This window comes from Halichoerus grypus, chromosome 11, assembly GCF_964656455.1.
Source record: "Halichoerus grypus chromosome 11, mHalGry1.hap1.1, whole genome shotgun sequence".
Taxonomy (NCBI): domain Eukaryota; kingdom Metazoa; phylum Chordata; class Mammalia; order Carnivora; family Phocidae; genus Halichoerus; species Halichoerus grypus.
In genome coordinates, this window is record NC_135722.1 from 108,224,869 (window position 1) to 108,244,833 (window position 19,965).

Below are 19,965 nucleotides of genomic sequence, written 5' to 3' on the forward strand. Positions count from 1 at the left end.
TCTCCACATTTTTTCATGGTAAGAAAACTGCATTTAATTCAAGGACCATCCCTTCAGGAGAATTTTGCATTTTGACTCAGAGAGTCTATGAATTCTCTGAGACACTAAAATATGGTATCATCGAAAACAAAACAAAATATGGTATTATTAATAAAATATGAATTACACGATTAGTTATTAGAGCACTAAAATTATTTGATACCAATTGTCAAGGACTTCACTTGATTAATTCATTAGTCCATTTCATGTTTATAGTATGCTTATCAGGGGTTACCACGCTACATACAAAAGGCATAAATGTAGTAAGATATAATAATTACTGGTGAAAGACCTATTTCTGGGGGAAGAAAAGATATGTAAATGTACACACAATGCAATGTGAAAAGGATCTGTACATGGTGTTTTCTAAGCTCTTTTCCTACATGAGCTGAGAAAAGATTTAGACGTTTCACTCAAAGTGCAATCTGTTATTCCAAATGAGCTTGTTGTTTAGATACACTATGTTGTCCCATATGGTAGCCATTAGGCAAATGTGGCTACTTAAACTAACCAATTAAAATTAAAATTTAAAATTCAGATCCTCAGGTTCGTAAGTCACATTTCAAGTACTCAATAGCCTTAAATTTATCAGCCCAAAAATCTTACTGAAGTTTTGTTCCAAATTAAAATTGTAAAAACAACAAGCTATGTATCAAAGGCAAGCTCCTGGCTGTCAGGTGGAATCTTGTGTACTGTTTCTGAATGATGCCACAGCAAGGGAGTTAACTTACTTTTAGTACTGTCCTGCTCATCACTGCATTCTTAATACCTATCAAAGTGCCCGATACAGACAAACAGAACAATAAACTTTTATTGAATGACAAATGGATAAATTAAATGAATAAATGAATGAACACTTCTGTTTTCTTCGAGAGGCAGTCAAACGAAAAGAAGTAGGGAGTCACCTCGTAAAGAAATCGCCGATGCCGCCTATTATCTTTCTCTTTCTGCCCACCGTTTCCAGGTTAGGAATAGACTATTTAGAATATAAAATATAAAGAAACCTTATAGAAGGATTAATGGGCCTTAAGAACTATGCAGTTTAACCTTCCTCCTTCTCTGTCTGTATTTCTGTCTCCCTAACAGATGTGGACAAAAACATGGGTAGGTTTGTGCAGCTCCTCAGTAGCAGAACAGAACCTGAACACAGGTCTTACAGCGGAAAGAGAGCATCATTCCTTCTACTGACCGTGATTCAACATGAAAACACTACTTTAATTCATGACAGAGTGAAGTTCTTGCATTTTATGAGATCATTATATCACTACAGGGATTAAAATTTCAGAAGTAACTGAGTGGATCAATGAAAGAACATATTCCAAAGTAAGGATTTCTGATGCATCAGAAAGCCATGTTCCACTCAGGTTTGTGGAGAAATTCAGGGTCATATTAAGGTAGTTACTTATAACATGAAAAATGTTTAAATAAACAGTTTATGATAACAGAAGTTCAGAGAAAAGTACGAAAATGTACTAAATTGTCTTATTTCTTTACAGTTGGTTTTGTACATTAAAAAAAATTCTTATCTTTAATGCTGATATGTGCTCTTTTTGTCTGCATGATGTGAAAATACGGATGACTCTTAGCCAACTATATTTATGACAGAAAGTAAACATGTTCACAACTGAGGTTCATGTCTCCGTTGGTGACAGTGATACATAATCTTAAGCCCAGTATCTAAGAGGAAATAAATTGGTCTTGAGATCCTAAACTTATCAAATAAGCACAACAGTTTCAAAGGGAGAAAAAATTATTACTGTCTTTTTTGAGTATTTAATTAAGACCAAGAATATTGGCAAGCAGTGTCATGCCACGGTAGGGTAAACCATCTCAACATTCAGGAAAGGCCACACACTTCCATATCTAAAATAAGTCAGTCACAGTGATGAAAAGTATAGCATAGGGAATAGAGTCAACATTATAATAACACTATATGGTGACAGATGGTGACTATGCTTATCGTGGTGAGTACTGAGTAATGCACAGAACTGTTGAATCACTACGCTGTACACTTGAAACCAATATAACATTGTACGTCAAATACACTTCGGCAAAAAAAAATATAGTCATCTTCCTGATACGTTATTTTTTTCATTCATGCAATTACCACTTAGTATAAAGTTGTCTCTTTTGAAGATGGCTTGGGTTAATATAATAGAAGGCCATACAAAGGACTAGCTGTTCATCCTGCAGCAACTGCTGGAGAGAACTAGGAAGTCTGAGAGAGTGCCTTGCATTAACTGGTTAAAAACTGGACAGTTACGAGGCACTTGGCCGACTCAGCTGGTTAAATGTCTGACTCTTCATTTTGGCTCAGGTCATGATCTCAGGGTCATGAGATGGAGGCCCGCAGCAGGGTCTGAGCTCAGCAGGGAGTCCGCTTGAGATTTTCGCTCTCCTTCTCCCTCTGCCCCTCCCCAATAAATAAAATCTTAAAAAATCTTTTAAACACAACACAACAAAACAGGACAGTTACATTCCAGGGAAACAATATGGAAAAAGCAGGCTTTGTGCAGCAAGCCAATGAGTAAGTTAAAGATGACAAGACGCCATTTTAGAAGAAACAGTGCTTGTACCATGAAGGGTTTAAGCCTTTGGAGGCAGAAATTTAGCCAGGAAAAAGATACTTTAAATAATGAAATATGTATGTTTATACTAGAGAGATCCCTGGAAAGAGGTGATGGGAGGTAGCTCAGGGTTGGAGCATCTGATGTGCTATGCAAGACTGAGGATCCTGGAAAGTACCAACTAGTACCAAAGCAAAGCACCACTTTTAATCCCTGTTTGGTGGGGAGGCTAAGGCATGAATGCCTAAAAACCTTCTCCTTGCCAGAGACTTATTTACTCAGGCACAGAGTCAACCCACCCATATTTCTGTGAGATCAAGATGTCATAAAATAAGCATCTTCTGCCCAAAGTGGTGAACTGGGCTGTGTCATTAAGAACCATATCATCCAGATCCCAGTATATATTTCTTGACATTATGATTCAATTTTTTAACACATTAACTTTATTGAAGTGTAATTTTTTTTTGCATTTGACATTCATATTTTACAACTGATAAACCTACATTGGCACATTATTATCACCTATAGTCCATGGTTTACACTAGGCTTCACCCTTGGTTTTGGACATTCCATGTATTTAAGCAAATGTATAATGATGTGTCCACCATTATAGTATCATAGTGAATAGTATGACTGCCTGAAAATCCTCTGTGCTTCATCTATTCATCCCTCCTTCCCCTTAGCCTCTGGCAAATACTAATCTTTTCACTGTCTCCATAGTTTTGCCTTTCCCAGAGTATCATACAGTTGGAATCATACAGCATGTAGCCTTTTCAGATCGGCTTCTTTCAGTCAATAGGAAGATGTTATTTAAGGTCCCTCCATGTTTTTTTATGCCCTGATAGCTCATTTCCTTTTAGCTCTGAACAATATTCCACTGTTTGGATGAACCACAGTTTATCCATTCACCTACTGAAAGGCATTTTGGTTGCTTTCCAGTTTAGGCAATTATGAATAAAGCTGCTCTAAACATCTGTGTGCAGGTTTTTTGTGTGGACATAAGTTTTCAACTCCCATGAGTAAAATACCAAGGAGTGTGATTGCTGGATCACATGGTGAGAGTGTAGTTTTGTAAGAAACCGCCAAACTGTCTTCCAGAGCGGCTGCACCATTTTGCATTCCTGCCAACAGTGAACGAGAGTTCCTGTTGCCCCACATTCTCATCAGCATTTGGTGCTGTCAGTGATCTGGATTTTGGCCATTCTAATAGATATGTAGTGCTATCTCATTGTTGTTTTCAGTTGTATTATGATTTAATTTTCAGTGTCCTCTTGCTTAAGGATTTTTCCAAAACTTAGAAATGCACAGAATGAGAATTTCTCTAATCTAAAATATATTCTCCAGAATGCTTTGGATTATTAGCTATTGGAAAATGTTATCATGAGATATGGGTAGGTTCCCATATTTCCAAATGAGAATTACTGCATGCTGCAACCATGCAAAAAATACACTGATGATGTTAAATTTTCTGAATGTGTTACAGAAAGGGACATTTACCAAGAATGCTCATATAAGCAATGTACCAGGACCACCACTAGTGTGACATCTTACATGACATATACCATCTCTGAGTATAGGAAATTATGCTTTGGACTTTTGAAGGTAATCATATCTTCAAAAGATTTATCTTGCTTGTTTATTGTCTTATGTTTATTATCTTACCCATTTTACAGATAGAATTCTATTCAAGGATATTCTTAAAATGTTGCCAGCTTCAACTTTTATCCCAACTTCTGGTCAGTAGTCAAAGTCTTTAAGGAAAAAAGATTAAAGACAAAACCCCACAGGGAGTTTCTTGCTGTTTATTTTGGACTATAATATGTTGCTGCGATTCTAGTCACTAAATTTTAAAAAAAGAACTAAAGAAAAAGATTATGGGAACTTCTTAATTATGTCTCACACTGAAAAGTCAAAGTATCTCCAACACGTACACAAACAAATGGACTGTTAATAACCTAACGTTCTTCACCTGTTTCCCAGTGCATGAGCTGTAGAGCATCACGGTTACTCTTCGCAGCCCGACAGGTACAGTGAAAGGCCCCAGCAAGCAGAAGCCCTCCCACCGAATCCGCACCGCACTGACAGGATGCTTCACGCACCCAGACTTTTACATTTCAAACACGACATCTGAAACTGATGATGCACTATATGTTGGCTGATTGAATTTAATTAAAAAAAACAACCTTCCACATTTCAAACTCAGTGCTATGGTTCAACCTGTTACTTTTTCTTTCTTTTTCTAAATAAAATCAGAGATACATAGATGCAGACATAAAAATCAAGCTCTGCTTTCTAAAGACCTCCCACGACATTAAATCATCTGCACTTGAGGTAAAAGACTTACTTCCCGATTGTACGTGAAATGTCATCACGGACATTTTCATAGAATTACTGATTTCGGCGAAGTAGCAGAGCATGCTTTGCTCAGGAATAACCCTGTGCATCTGAAGCCTGGTTAACGACAAGCCTTCCCCCCGAGTCGAGACAAAGTTACTGACGCCGCGCACGGGCCACGTGCTGGTGCAGGCGCCCCCCGGAGCGATGCGGCCCCGCCCGCGGCCCCGAGCCCCGCCCCCGCCCGCGGCCCCGCCCCCGCCCCCGCCCGCAGCTGCGCACGCGCCACCTACCGCGGTCCGTGTCGTACAGGAAGACGAAGCCGCTCCACTCGTAGTGGTCCAGCAGGCTGAGCAGCGCTCCGCGCAGGGACGGCCTCAGCTGCAGCACGAACTGGCTCTCGCCCTCGGTGGGGAAGCTGGGCGTGATGAGGGAGATGTGCAGGGCGCTGCAGAACGAGGTCAGGGTGTGCACGGACCTCTTGTCGTACAGCCCGAAGATGGCGAACACTCCTCTGGAGTACTGGGAGCAGACTGCACGGGAGAGAGAGAGACCGGTCTTAGCGCGCTCTCTGCGCACGTCCGCGCCGGCAGTCCGAAGCTAAGAGAAGCCTGCCTCACTGGCACCTCGCGGCATGTAACGTAGGGGAAGAAGGGACGTGTGTGAGTAACTCCGGGATCGACGCCCAGAGCCGGCCCGGGAGAGCAGCCGCCGCACGCGCCCTTCCTCGAGGCGCCCGCCCGGACTTCCGGTGCAAGATGGCGCCGCCGGAAGGGCCCGCTCCCGCCGCTCCCGCCGCTCCCGCCGCTCCCGCCGCTCCCACCGGGTCCGCACCGGGTCCACACCGACCCGGGGAGCCGCTGCTCCCCAAGGGGCACCGAGGCCCGGGGGGACCGCAGGGAGAGCGGGGAGAGAGGGGGCGCTGACCCCGGGAAGCCCCCGTGGGCTAGAGCGCAGGGCCGTCGTCTGCCCTGGGGGCGCGGAAGGAAGCCGGTGTGAAGGAGCCACCGGATCAGAGGCCTCAGCCCCGGAGCCCTGCCAAGCGGCGGGGGAGCTGCTGGAGCCGGGCCAGCGCCGGGCTGGCGAGCGCCACTGTTGACACTGGCCTCCGCCTGGCGAGCGCATGGTGCTGACGGGAACAGGGCCCCGCGCCCCCGGCCGGCCGGCCGCCTCCGCGAGCCCTGGCTCTAGCCCCAGATGCCCTCGGGCACAGGAAAAAAACGCGCAGTTTAAAAGAGCAACTAGAATACAAACGATCCAGCTTCAGAGCTCCACTGAGAGCGGGGAAGCTGCTGGAGCGGCTCCGAGTAGAGCGGCTGGCGCGCCGCGGCCCCCTGCACCTCGGGCCGGCCGAGCGGGGTCGGGGCAGCCTAGCCGGCCTGGCGCCTCGGCGCCCCGGCCCCAGCGCACAGCACCCCCAGGCGTCCCACCAAGGTGGCCCAGCGCGGCGCACGGCGGGCACCCCCAGCCGGCGGGGCACGATGAAACTGGTGCCCAGCGCTTGGGCTCCACACGCCCGCCTGCCCCACCAGGGCTCGCCGGGCACCGACCCGGGGGGACACCCCGCTTCACCAGCTGCAGCTTCTGCTGTCCTCCCAGGTGACGTCAGTGCAGGGAGCCCGGGCCCACTTCCCCCTCACCCATCCCACCGGGGACCCCCGCGCAGTCTGCACCAGGCATGACCACCCAGGGCATCACTCCTTCAGCTTTAGGAAGGCAGCTGTCCGCCCAACTCCCTGAAACAAACAAAGTCGAGCAAAATGAGAAGACAGAGGACTATGATCCAGAGGAAAGAACAAGACAAAACCCATAAAAAGAACTAAAATGAAACGGACATAAACAATCCACCTAAATTTGTTACTTTGTGGCTTTTTTGCTTTTTGCAGTGGCAGTTTAATTTTTTTTCCCCTCACAACCTTAGAGTGCTCTTGAACCATGTTTGAAAACAAGGGTCTGGAAAATCACTACCGGCGTGCCCTCGGTGCCTAGTGGAGTTGTGACGAGCTGTGCAGCTTCCACGTGGGCTGTAAAGTGAGGACAAAGCAATTTCAAAACCCAGTAGAACCAAGTCCTCGTGCAGTAGGAGGGCCTGCAGTGGACAGGTGCACAGCCCCCCGTCCTTCTTGTCTGTGCTCCTGGTTGTTGCCAGGACAATGAGGCAAATACAGAGGAAAAAAACTCTTCTCAAGATTCTTGCCTAGCTTCATTTTGATCCCTCCTTTGGCATGACTGAATCCTATTCCAAACTTCGGTGACTTTTTCTAATTTACCTTTTTAAAGGATACAAACTTGCATTAAAAAAATACTTTTTCTGTTTATGAAGGAAAGCATGACTGTTTGAATTCCAGATTCTTATAGTTTACCACATACGGTGAAAGGTCCCATTTCTCCTTGGCTGATACAGCTAGTTTAAGAAGTCTTTAGTTCTCTAAAATGTTGATGTTTTCTGATTTTGGTTACTACTTTTAATTGCTAATTTATTAAGAAGCCTAGAATATTGGATAATCTAGAAGTATTTATCTTAGGAGGAGTTCATTGTGGTACAAAGAAATTAGATTTTGCTTTGTTGAAGCAGTAATAGGCTCTTGGAAAAAAATTAATTATCCTAATAACATTTATACCCATATTCTACAATATCTGGGTTTTAGGAAATTATGAGGCATAATTAAATAAGATAATAAAACCTGGCAGTGTTTCTTCTGTTCTTATTATGCCTCTGAAATTGGGGATAGAGTCTGAGCAATGTAATTATAGCAGAAGGTACCAATTAACAGAAAATGGATGTTGTTGGTCTTTTGTAGACAATATGCTCTAAGAGATATTGTGTAAGTTCTGGAAAAAGTAACACCTAACTAAGGGACCAGCATCTATATTCAAATGGACAAGACTAGGATAGAGTAGACTTTAAAATATAGGGGAAAGACTTCCAACTTAGCAAACCAGTTCAAATCCTAGTGCTTTTACTTGTTAGCCAGGTAACCTTGGCTAAGTTATTTAATCTTAATTGTCTCAATTGTAAATATTGGATAAAATAAGATAACGTATATAAAACTATGATCCTATACAGGAGATAATTAGTAAGTGGTAGATTTTTTTTTAAAGATTTTATTCATTTGAGAGAGAGACAGAGATAGCGAGGGAGAGCATGAGCAGGGAGCAGAGGGAGAAGCAGACTCCCCCCCTGAGCAGGGAGCCTGATGCGGGGCTCGATCCCAGGACCCTGAGATCATAACCTGAGCCGAAGGCAGATGCTTAGCGACTGAGCCACCCAGACACCCCGTAAGTAGTAGATTTTATTAAAAAGTTCCATGAAGGAAGAACATCCAATTCTAATTCTATGCTCGCCCAGGAACTACAATTTGATCACCTGAGTAAACTGACCAACCTGGAAGGCTTGTTCTGACGGTGTGACTGGCTGAAATTTTCTTGCAGGTATAAGAAACACCATGATAGGGATGCCTGGGTGGCTCAGTTAACCTTCGGCTCAGGTCATGATCCCAGGGTCCTAGGATCAAGTCCCATATCGGGCTCCTTGCTCAGCGGGGAGCCTGCTTCTCCCTCTGCCTCTGCTGCTTCCCCTGCTTGTGCTCTCTCTCTCTGACAAATAAATAAATAAAATCTTAAAAAAAAAAAAAAAAGAAACACCATGATGTAACATTTGGGTATCTGGGGTTTCAATTCAATTCATTTCTATAACTTAAGAGACCTTTTCTGATAAATCAAGTTGCTGGATCAGCTGTTAACCTTGTGAATGTTCCACTAAGACTCGGATGTATTTAAGTGCTGTACATTTAGCGTATAACCAGGAGTCCCTTGGCTCCTTTGTAAAGTTTTCATATTGTCCTGTTCTCTCGATTTTCATGCAAATTGAGGGCCCACTCTCAATCTTTACTCAGTAAATAATCTGGTTCAAATAATTTTTATTTTACTTCATTGAAAAAAGAAGTTGAAGAACTTCAGAACTCAAATCTAAGATACTGGCTTTCAGTTTGGTGCTCAAAGTACACACAGATTTTAGTGGTTGTTCAAGAAACCGTTAAGTAAACAGCGGGCACCTGGGTGGCACAGTCGGTTGGGTGTCCGACTCTGGCTTAAGCTCGGGTTGTGGGATGGAGCCCCTCATTGGGCTCCGGGCTCAGCAGGGAGTCTGCCAGGATTTTTCTCTCCCTCTCTCTTTACCCCTCCCCCCAGTGTGAGCATGCACACTCTCTCTCTTTAAAATAAATAAATCTTTAAAAAAGAAAAGAAAATGTAAACAAGTCATTTACTTTAAGATACTCATGCATATAATGAACATTTACATAACTCTTTGTTATGGCATTTTGAAACCATACCTTTGTCAAGTTTTGGTTTCCAAACTCCTTTTCTACAAACCCCACAAGTTCCCTAAGAGGACTTCATTAGCTTTGCAGAAGAACCTTTGATGAGACAGGAAAGGGTGACACCCCTTTTCCCCCAAAAGCCCCACAGCACTTCTGATCTCGTCTATTTCAGATACTGCGCTACTGCCAACATCAGATTTTATGTGTAAATAGTATTACACGACTAAAAAAAGCCAAAAACAACTAATATACTCTGTACAAAGGTCCTTGATTGTTTTTTCCTTCCTAGTGTGTTGTTTTCAATGTAATCATTACGACTTTCCACTACTCTGGGGCTTGCTATAGCATTTAACTTAATTCCATTTGTTCCTCAACAAACAGTACTTTCTGATATTTAATCATCTTCTGTCTGCTTTCGTTCATTTGCATCATCATAAATATCTATCTAACCGATCTTTTTCACAGCCATTTGTCATTCTCCTTCTAATAAACTTATTTGGAAACTATAATAAGTCTTAGACTAATAACTTTGCTTTTGGCTGTATTTTGTCACTCACATTTTAGTTTCCACTTGTAAATGTCCAGCTTTAGTAGCACTCATTTGAATTTTTTTTTGGTCTATTTAATCTAGAATTACATGCTTGGCAGGTGAGGGTTATTGGGTTTCCTATGTATGTGGATAGATTGTCAGTCAAGTGTTCAATATTATTATCTCAATGTGATACCCTAGATAGTATTTTATTTAATCCAACAGATTCAAATTTTAAAATATAATTATTTCCATATTTAGTACTATAATCTGGTTTTGCAAACACTCAAATCAAAATTCACTTGGTTATTTCTATGACATCTATTGTTGCTTAGTATACAGATAATTATTCAAACAATGTAACTTCTTAAACTAAGTGCATACACAAATAATGAAAGTAAAATAAGTTGAGTTTCAATGTGTTCATAAATGCATACATAAGAGGGGAGCAAACTGAATTTTAATGTAATGCTTAGTCACTAAATAGATGTGATGATATTAAATGGGTACATATTTTGGGATACAAACACTAATCAGGATAAGACTTCCAATGAAATAATCCAATCATAATTTTAGGCACATGTTCTATATTCTGCTTCACTAATGAGATCACTTAGATCATGTTATGTAAATAAACACATAATATAAACACATCGTAATAATCCATTCATCTTTTACCTTATGGTGTCAATTAATTAGATCTGTCTTTTCATCAGGTAGTCACCCCGTTCCATTCCAGATGCCACATTCCAGATGCCAAGCCAAGTCAATTTGTCATATAATTTTTGATGATTTATAGCCCTCTATCACATGTAAATCAAATGATGTGGTCTTAGCTCAGTGCTTCTCAAGTTGTGGGACATAAATCCAAGTGATATGCTGAATTTTGCACGACCACCGCTGCACGGGTAGAAGAGCACAGGCCAGTGCTTCATCTGCTGCCCTTCCCTTTCTCGTGCCTCTGCAATCTTCCTCTGCTCTACAGGACGTCCGTAAACAAGCCCAGCTGTCCTTCATTTTATAAAACACAGAACCTTCTACACCTACCGCTTCTTACCCTCCTACACTTTCCCAGGCACTTCAGTTGATGGGGTTTTCTACTTACACTGTTTTCCAACTCATTTCATTAGCCTCATCTACTTCCCAGCCACCAGAACCACTTTCATCAAGTGTGCTGATGACCAACTACAGCCCAAATCCAACATCCTTAATCCCCCATCTTACTGGAGTTCTCTGCTGGGTTTGGAACTTTAGACATCTGCTGGGCTGCAAACCCACCCACTCCCTATTACCACTATGCCACTCCAGGTACTTCTGTTAACAATCAAGCCTTATGGGGGCACCTGGCTAGGTCAGTCATGGAGCATGGGACTCTAAACCTCAGGGTCATGAATCCAAGCCCCATGTTGGGCGTGGAGCTTACCAAAAAAAAAAAAAAAAAAAAAAAAAAAAAATCCAGCCTTGTAGAAATTTGATTTTGCATGATTAAGCTATCCACTTTTCAACATCAATAGAACTGTTTCCTTGTTTGGGTAAACTGTATAAAGCAGTGTAGAAAGTGTTGGTGTTTAGTAGAAAGAATGTATTGCAAAAAACAAAACAAAACAAAAAAACAGGTAGATTTGACACTACTACTCATTGTTTCATTCAATAAATGCTTACATACTGCCTAATTTTTCCAGTCATTGTGTTAGGCATTTCTAACAAAATACAATTAATATAGTGTTTTCCACTGAGAAGAGGTTTGCACTGTAAGTGGCCAGACAGATACAAACTGATTCTTCAAGATGGTGAATGGAGTGACAGGGAGAGGTTACGAGGAAACACGGAAGAGCCCCTAGCTCGGCCCACAGGCCACAGGGCAGGTGGACTGGAGGAAACGCTCCTTGCCTATGGAGGTTCGGTTTGAATAGTGAGTAAAAATGTAGAAACCAACAAGTAGGTTGCCAATATTTCTATTTCTGATTAAAGTTCATATTTAAACTACGTCAGAGACAAACAATATCTAGAAATGTTAGGGAAACAAATATATGCCAGTTGCTTGAATATTAATGTAGTGGTGGGGGGACAGAGTCACCATATGGCATTTGTTTATTAGGTACTTAAAAAAGAAACTTACTAAAACATCAAAACTCTATGCTCTGTGCAAACATGTACTACAGAGATCCTGTCATTGGACACACCAACTTCTTTTTAAAAATTTTTTTTAGATTTTATTTATTTATTTGAAAGAGAGAAAGAAAGAGAGCTTGTGAGCTGGGCGGAGGGCAGAGGGAGAGGGAGAAACAGACTCCACGCCGAGCAGGGAGCCCGACTCGGGCTCCATCCTAGGACCCCAGGATCGTAACCTGAACCGAAAGCAGATGCTTAACTGACTGAGCCACCCAAATGCCCCTGGACATGCCAACTTCTAAGAGATAATCCTAGAATATAAGTAATATTAAATTCCCAATAATACATTTTTAGGTTCACGATTCCAGCAACAATGGATTAGATACCAATAAGATGTGGTCTTCATTAATGATGTAATGCTAAATTTGTCTTCAAGGAAATGTGACTACAGAGTTTCAAGTGAGAAATCTCTATCATCCATCTATCCATCTATCCATCTATCTATCATCTATCTATCTATCATCTATCTATCCATCTATCATCTATCTATCTGAGTGAGAGACAGAGAGAGGATAGGAGAAATTTGAGCATGTTTACTGGTTGAGGGAATGGACCCATCAGAGAGAGAGAGAGGATACAGAAGAGAAAGGGGTACTAATTAAGGAAGGCCCCAGAAAGAATGTATAGGGCCGAGGGCACATACAAAGTTGGCCTTGAATGAGATGGACAGGTGTGTGGAGGGTACTTCCTTCCACTGAGTTCACAGATTAAGAGATAAGCTAAGATGTGTGTAGGCTGGTAGTTTCCTACTTGCACTGATAGGAGAGGCAAGGTCGCAAGAGTGAGATTCGATAAAGCTGTCTAAAAGTGGCACAAGTGACAAATAATTGCAGGGGGTAGGAGAGGAAGCTAAGAGCACATAAAATGTCTTATAAACTGCACGACGATAATGAACCTTCCTACTTTAGCCACAACTACATCCAGTGTTGCACATACGACACCACACCTGGTCCCTGATAAGTGCCCTGTAGAACCTCACCGAGTGATGAGTGCCCCGTAGAACCTCACCGAGTGATGAGTGCCCCGTAGAACCTCACCGAGTGATGAGTGCCCCGTAGAACCTCACCGAGTGATGAGTGCCCCGTAGAACCTCACCGAGTGATGAGTGCCCCGTAGAACCTCACCGAGTGATGAGTGCCCCGTAGAACCTCACCGAGTGATGAGTGCCCCGTAGAACCTCACCGAGTGATGAGTGCCCTGTAGAACCTCACTGAGTGATAAGTGCCCTGTAAAACCTCACTGAGTGATGACAAAACAAAATGAAAGATTAAATGAATATTGACAGAAGACAGGTATGAAAATATGAATTAGAGGTGGCAACAATTTAGAAATCCATGATTTCCTTCAGGCATAGCATGAGGAGAGTAACCAAAGGGAATAATAATGAAGAGTTTACAACTTTCCTCCTTGAAACCAAATCTTCTCTTGGCTTACACAACAGCACACTTTCCTGTATTTCCTCTTATCTAAATGCTTGTTCTCAGTTTCCTGGCTTGCATCTCCATATATGACCAATCTTTAAATAATGAAAGAGCACTTTTTTCTACACTCTTTCTTTAGATAATGTCATCTATTTCTAGGACTTCAAATATCATTCATGTGCCAATAATTCCCTGATTAATATCTTCAGTTTTTTTCTTTACTATGAGTTCAGACTCAAACATCAATACATGACAGCTCCCTTTTGTTGTCTTTTTGGCACCTGAGACCCTGCTGGGCCAAAACAGGACCCTTCATTTTTCTACCAGAATCTTGTCTCTGTTTTCCCCCATCCCAATAAAAAGCATGACCATCTATGAAAATATTCTTGATTCTTACCTTCCTTCTATTCCCACATTGAAATCATGAGCAAATCTCAATGGTTTTACCTCCAAAATATCTAAAATATATCAAAATCTACTCACTCCTCTGTGTTCCCATTATGCTGTCATTGTCCTGCCCAGTCTACTGGTAAAGTCTCCAAACTATACTTCCTGTTCCCAGTTTTCTTCCTTTCTAATCATTCCCCACTCAGCAGAGAGTGTGGTAAGATGGCACCTCATCCCTACTTAAAGTCCCAGTGGCTTTTCATCTGATTTAACTAATATCCACATGGCCCAATTGCTCTAATGATTTTGTCCTCACTAAACTCATCGACCATTTCCCCCTCGCCCAGTAGACTAAGCCAGACTCTCCCTTTTTGTGTTACTTAAATACACCTCATCCACTTTAGGGCCTTGGGGCTAACGGCCCCCTCTGGCCTGACTGTCCCTTGGCTGCACCTCTCAGGGTTCCTGTCTCAGTGAAAATGTCAACTCCTCCAAGAGCCCCTCCCTGACTCCTCTAGCAAACAAGGTTCCCACATCTCCAGTCACTCTCTTCCACGTGACCTTGTTTTATTTTGTGCTTAGCCCTTACCACTATTTGAAATTACCTTACTTATTTGATGACTTATTTATCTTTTCTCCAGGACGACATGAGTTCTGCAAGAAGAGGGAATCTGATTGCCTTTACATGATGCAACCTCAGGCTCTGGAACAGGCATGTGGAAAGTGCTCCGTGAATGTTTGTTGAGTGAACGAAATCATGGTTTCTGGTAAAGGCAATAAGGAAAGAGGAGAGACCAGGAGAGTGTGGAATAACTGGCCGAAAGCCACAAAAATCTACTTTCCTGTTGCTGAGCTGACTCTGGAAGTTAAGTGTTCCTTGCCCCCCACCCCGCGGCCTCCAGGTGCACCCTATCTCCCTTTTTGTGCATCCACTCCCATTTGTTTTTAACTAAAGCTTAGTTCTGAAAACTGCCAGCTATTATGACATAGACATTTCATGACTCGTTATAAGGAAAACAATTATAATCTTAACTATGTATTAATTTTTTTAACAATTTAACATTTGGGTAATGAGACCATTCTCTCACCATTGACAAAAACATCTATATTTTATGCTTTTATCAGGGTGATGTTCTATGATCATTTCTACACACTTAATTCTGACTTAGCTGGAATATGGTGAGGCGAGGGGTCCCTCCAGCACAGCAGAACCCAAGCTGTGTGTGAAATGCTCCCCCACCTCCCACCACACAGCAGCCTGGTCCTCGACTGTCCTGGTATTGTTGTCACCCTGTATTTACCTAATTTCTACCTATTATTTTTTAGAATCCTGCCATTTATCTTTATTCGAAAAATCTTGTCATGTGTCTGGATTTTTAAAATAATGTCTCTTAAAATGCCAACAGTCTATTGGAAAACTTTACAAAGTCAGGACATACTAGTTAAGCATCTTCCCTCTTTCTCTGATTATTTGATGTGAAAATGACGAGCTCCTCATATTCGGATTTGAAAAGGCTCAATCAGATGGTGGATAGAGCATGCTGGGCCCAGAATTCATTAATTTATGCCCTTAAAGCATTATCATAGATTATTAATATGTAAAAGCTAATTTTCTTAGACTTGTAAGCAGTGGTTAGCTAGAGTACATAAAGTTACTGAAGCTAATCACTATAAATGACAAGTTGAAATGCAAAGAACACAAAGATATTTCACTTTAATTCTATCACAATTAAGTACTTCCACTTTCTCAGATGTCTTCTGTGAAGATGCTTCTGGACAGTGCTCTCAAAGACCACAACGAGATATCATCACTGCAAGCCTTCACATGCTCCCCTTCAGCTTCATGACATCTCAGCTAGAAAGCATATTTCAATTCTAAATTAAACTAATTGACAGCGCAGTAAAAATATACAGGCTTGTCTGCACATTTCTTTCCAGAGTCAGGCCATCATAATGGAAACACATGGCTCATTTTGCTTCCAAGGCCTATAAAGGAATAAGCAGAGGGCTATTTGCAACACTCAGCACAAGAAGCAAGACTCCATTCTGTAACAATGGCTGCCCAAGCCGTTATCCGGGTGCTGCGAAGAGCATATGATTCTTTTATACTCCTAATATATAACCATAAGGACTCCAACAAGTAAGTCTTTAGAAGGAAAGAAATTGAGAGGAGAGGAAAAAACAAAATTCTAAAGAGCATGTAAACCATAACAGGTGTGTTTGGTTCTTCACTTGTCATCTTCCAGCCATGAAGAAGACTACGGGGACCAAGGCACCCAGTGATATACTGTTCCGCATTCAAGGATTTGGAACATAGTTTCACCTTTAAGTGGCTCCTTAATGGAAACATTCGATTCATCATCTATATTTTGTACTATGTAACTGAGAGGCATAATTGCAGCAGAGTTCTTTGTATGCTTGAGAAACTTCCTCAAGGGTCTAAATAATATGTTGAAACTTTTCTGCATCAGAAGAGACACAGCTGTCTTCTTGAAAATCATTTAAATACATCATGGAAGTGGATAATCTCAATTAAAAATGGAATGGAATAATATTTGACAGATACTGAAGTGGGGTTCAGAAACAACTGTTCTCATGAATATGGTGCTCCCCAAATAGAATAACTGAAGTGTCATTCCTTGTTCTGGGTGCAGAACTTGTGACGTGTATTTAACATCTGTCTGTTCTACCAGGACATAATGGCAAGGACTGAGTGCTTCTGTCATCTGTTGTTCCCTCTCCAGCATTCAGCATAACACTTGGCACGTAGTTGGTGGTCAACAAGTATTTGCTGAATGAATAGCCAAATGAATAGAGGCAAAGAGGAGTCGTGTGTGAAAGGTATTTGAGATCTGTGAAGATATTTGGCCTAATCTTTTAAGTGGAACAGCGATCGAAAGCAAATCTAACATGTAAAATTGTGTTTTGATAAAAGATAACAATGCTTCCTTGTATTTAAATGGACAATTTAGCATAGTGAATTTACATATTTGGAATTCACAGCTTACATGCTTTTAATGGGACTACGTGCTCTGTGCTTTAGGCTAAAGCTCTGTGCCCAAATGCTCCAGTGTCACATCCAGAGCATGAAGGAGTCATCCAGGCAGCTAGCTGGGGACGGGGATGGGAAGAAAACCAGCAACTATTAAGTACCTACTGTGTGTCTGGTTCTGCAATAGTCATTTTGTATGCATTATCTCACTCAAACTTCATGACAGTCCTATAAGGTAGGTATTATTCTCCCCATTTTTCTTTTTCATTATTAAAGATGAAATTTGGTGAAGTTATGCAACTTGTATAAGTTTATACATCTAAGTGGGGAAAGGGCAATTTTTAACACAAGTCTGATTCCACAGTTGATACTCATTCTGCTCTACCCCTTGAAAAGAAAATGACTGGTTAAATATTTCTTCCATCTTGCTCTGCTGAGGATATTTGGGCCATTACACCTCGATTGCTACTGGAAGAGGCAATATAAGAATATTGTACACTTCATGGAAATAGGAGGTCTTGAAGGATTATGGAAAATTGGTTTCTCTTAAAAAGCCACCTCTTAAAGCAAACCAAATTTTAGCTGTCAATTTAAAAAGGACAAACACATATATAACTCAGACAAATAAGATTACAATATCCAATGCTTCCTCTTTTTTTTTTTGTAATTGTGCCTTTCTAAAATGCACTGCACAAAATCTTGGAAGAGAATTTACAGGTAAACCATGACCGGATGGAAATACTGAACACTTGCACGGTGTAGTTTCTGCATATATAAAATAGATACTAAAAGGTCTTCCCTTCTAGAATATAAGAACCAGAAGTTGGATGTTAGTAAAAATCATAAAATGGCTGGTTCAACTGTATGTTGTAATATATTATTTTGCCTATATTCAAATTTCAAAAAAGCAATTGTCAAACCTCAGGGCTGTACATGAAGAAGGAAAACACAAAATAGAAACAATGAGCCACTGCGGCTTACTTTGTCAAAGTTACATTTTTAAGCTTTTTGAACACTCAGAACCTTTTCCAGATATTTCATAGTTAAATAAACCCTGGTTTATAAAGCCCTTTACTTCTTCCTTCTAAATTATTAGGACATTATAGAACAGAATGATGTCTAATAAAAATACTATTTCATTCCCTATGCTATTAAACCATGATTCACTATTCAAAGAACACTATTAATAATTTGTTCTGACTACGTGTGTGTGTGTGTGTGTGTGTGTGTGTGTGTGTGATGAAAACAGAAAATGCTTTTGGGTTTTGAGAAATAATAGAATATGACTTGGTGCAATAATCACTATAATCACAATCCTTTTAAAAGCATTAAAACTTGAAGTATATATTTCCTTGCTTTTACACTAAAATAGCATTTTTTTCCTACTAACTTTTCTTAGAATAGTTAAAATCCCTTATGACCAAAAAAACCAAATTTTATATTAGAACACAGACTTTTGAAAAAAAAATGAAATTTATGTACATCTGTTTCTTAGCAAATAAAATGAAGAGTTTATTCACTCTATCCAAGGGAAAAGCAATTATGCAATATAAAATTTCATTATGTATATAAAGTAATTAATGCCAAGTGTTGAAGAGACTGTTAGAGGAAGTCATCAAGAGGATGTAACCAATGGTTGACCTGTGAGCTGGTCCTGGGGGGGAATCAGAGATTCCTCACCCCCTCCTTGTCCTTGGAATATGTGTCCTTCCCTGCTCCCTGAAGCTGCCCCAAGGACATGACCTTGAGACAGTGATGTGGTGTCGAGAGCATCTGAACAGTATACATGACTGAACGCTCTATATAACCTTTTAAGATTCTGGTGGGCAAGTGGGACTATTTACTCATCTTGTGGCCACCCAAGACGAGCTTCGTAGGTACATGCCCTTGCTCATTAACCTGCCACCCCCCAATCTGGAATGGTCTGCCCCTTTCTTTTCTTTCTTTCTTCTTTTTTCCTTGTATTATTTCTTCTGTTTCTTTTTTAAAAAATTATTATTGAAGTCTGCCTCTTTCTTCTGTCTCTCCCTGCCCTCCACATCCAAGGACTGGCTGCAGATGACATCTAAGATGCTCCCAAGGGGTCTGCAAACCAACAGAGATCAACAGACAGAGATACTATGGATTTCCTGGATTACGGAATTTCACAGCCGTCTATCTAGGTGGACTATCTCATTTTACAGAGGAGGAAAGTGAATCCTCAAGGTACATGGTCATTGCCCAAGGCCTTGAGGCACTAAGTAAAGCAGACGTCCTTGGCTTTGACAGAAAGTAAAGATAAAAAGCCCATTCAAATAGGCCAATAGCAAGATCCTACCTATAAGTTAATAGATATTTAAAATTTATAGACCATGGATGAGATCTGTGAGCAAGGAAAATATATGCTACCCTGTGTCCTGGTAGCATTTAAACCATATTTCATGAAATTGTTGTGCTCAGTGAGTATGACAAATACATCTGCAGATTTTCATTATGGGTTTGAGCACATTTTAATTACTCAAATATTTAATCAGTAGTGCTTTCATGCTATATAAACTGTTCTCCTTTTTCCTCTACCAATTAAGACAAATAGGTTGTTTATTCATCTACTCACTTAGAGGCAGATAAATGTATAAGCCAAGGTCCACTATATGTTGCATCTTTAAGCAGATTTTTGTTTCGCAACTTGGTTTTTCTTTTTCTTTTTTCTTTCTTTCTTTTTTTATGTAATACTCACAAACATTATGGTATAAAGTTTCTAAGGATTTAATCTAAAAGCTAGTTGTTGAATACTATTTTGTGTATATATCAAGTCAGCATATAATTACTGATTTGTATAGTGTGTTTCAGGTCTTGTGTTAAAAGCTGAGACAATAAAACTAAGTAAAATATATTCCATAATTTAGGGAAAATGCAAATTAGAACTTTATGTGATAGTATTTAATCCCATCAAGGCTAGAATATTTATTTCAACAATACTGAGCATCGACTCTGAGTTGGGCAAAGTGCTAAGTGGTGGGGGCACCCTAGTAAAGAATTCACATGTGATCTCTACTCTTACATTGAGCAAATGACGACAAGTGGAAGAAGTGCTTTTAAAAGGGATGGAGGAGTAAGCATGCTATGAGGATATGTGTCTAATCTGAGTGTTAACTAGGAGTACAGCACTCACAAGTGTGGAAACACATTTTCAGATACAACAGTTGGAAACTGCAAAGAGCTA

At 40.9% G+C, this 19,965-nt stretch overlaps 1 protein-coding gene across 7 annotated transcripts in view; it reads right to left on the reverse strand.

Moving 5' to 3' along the window:
- Positions 1-19,965, reverse strand: part of GRIA4 (glutamate ionotropic receptor AMPA type subunit 4) — a 369,710-nt gene that overhangs the window by 218,989 nt on the left and 130,756 nt on the right. For all 7 annotated transcript variants that reach the window (XM_036103774.2, XM_078059068.1, XM_036103776.2 and 4 more), the window contains exon 3: positions 5,234-5,473. In XM_036103774.2, coding sequence (XP_035959667.1) covers positions 5,234-5,473 — 240 coding nt within the window. The remainder of the gene's footprint in view (positions 1-5,233; positions 5,474-19,965) is intronic.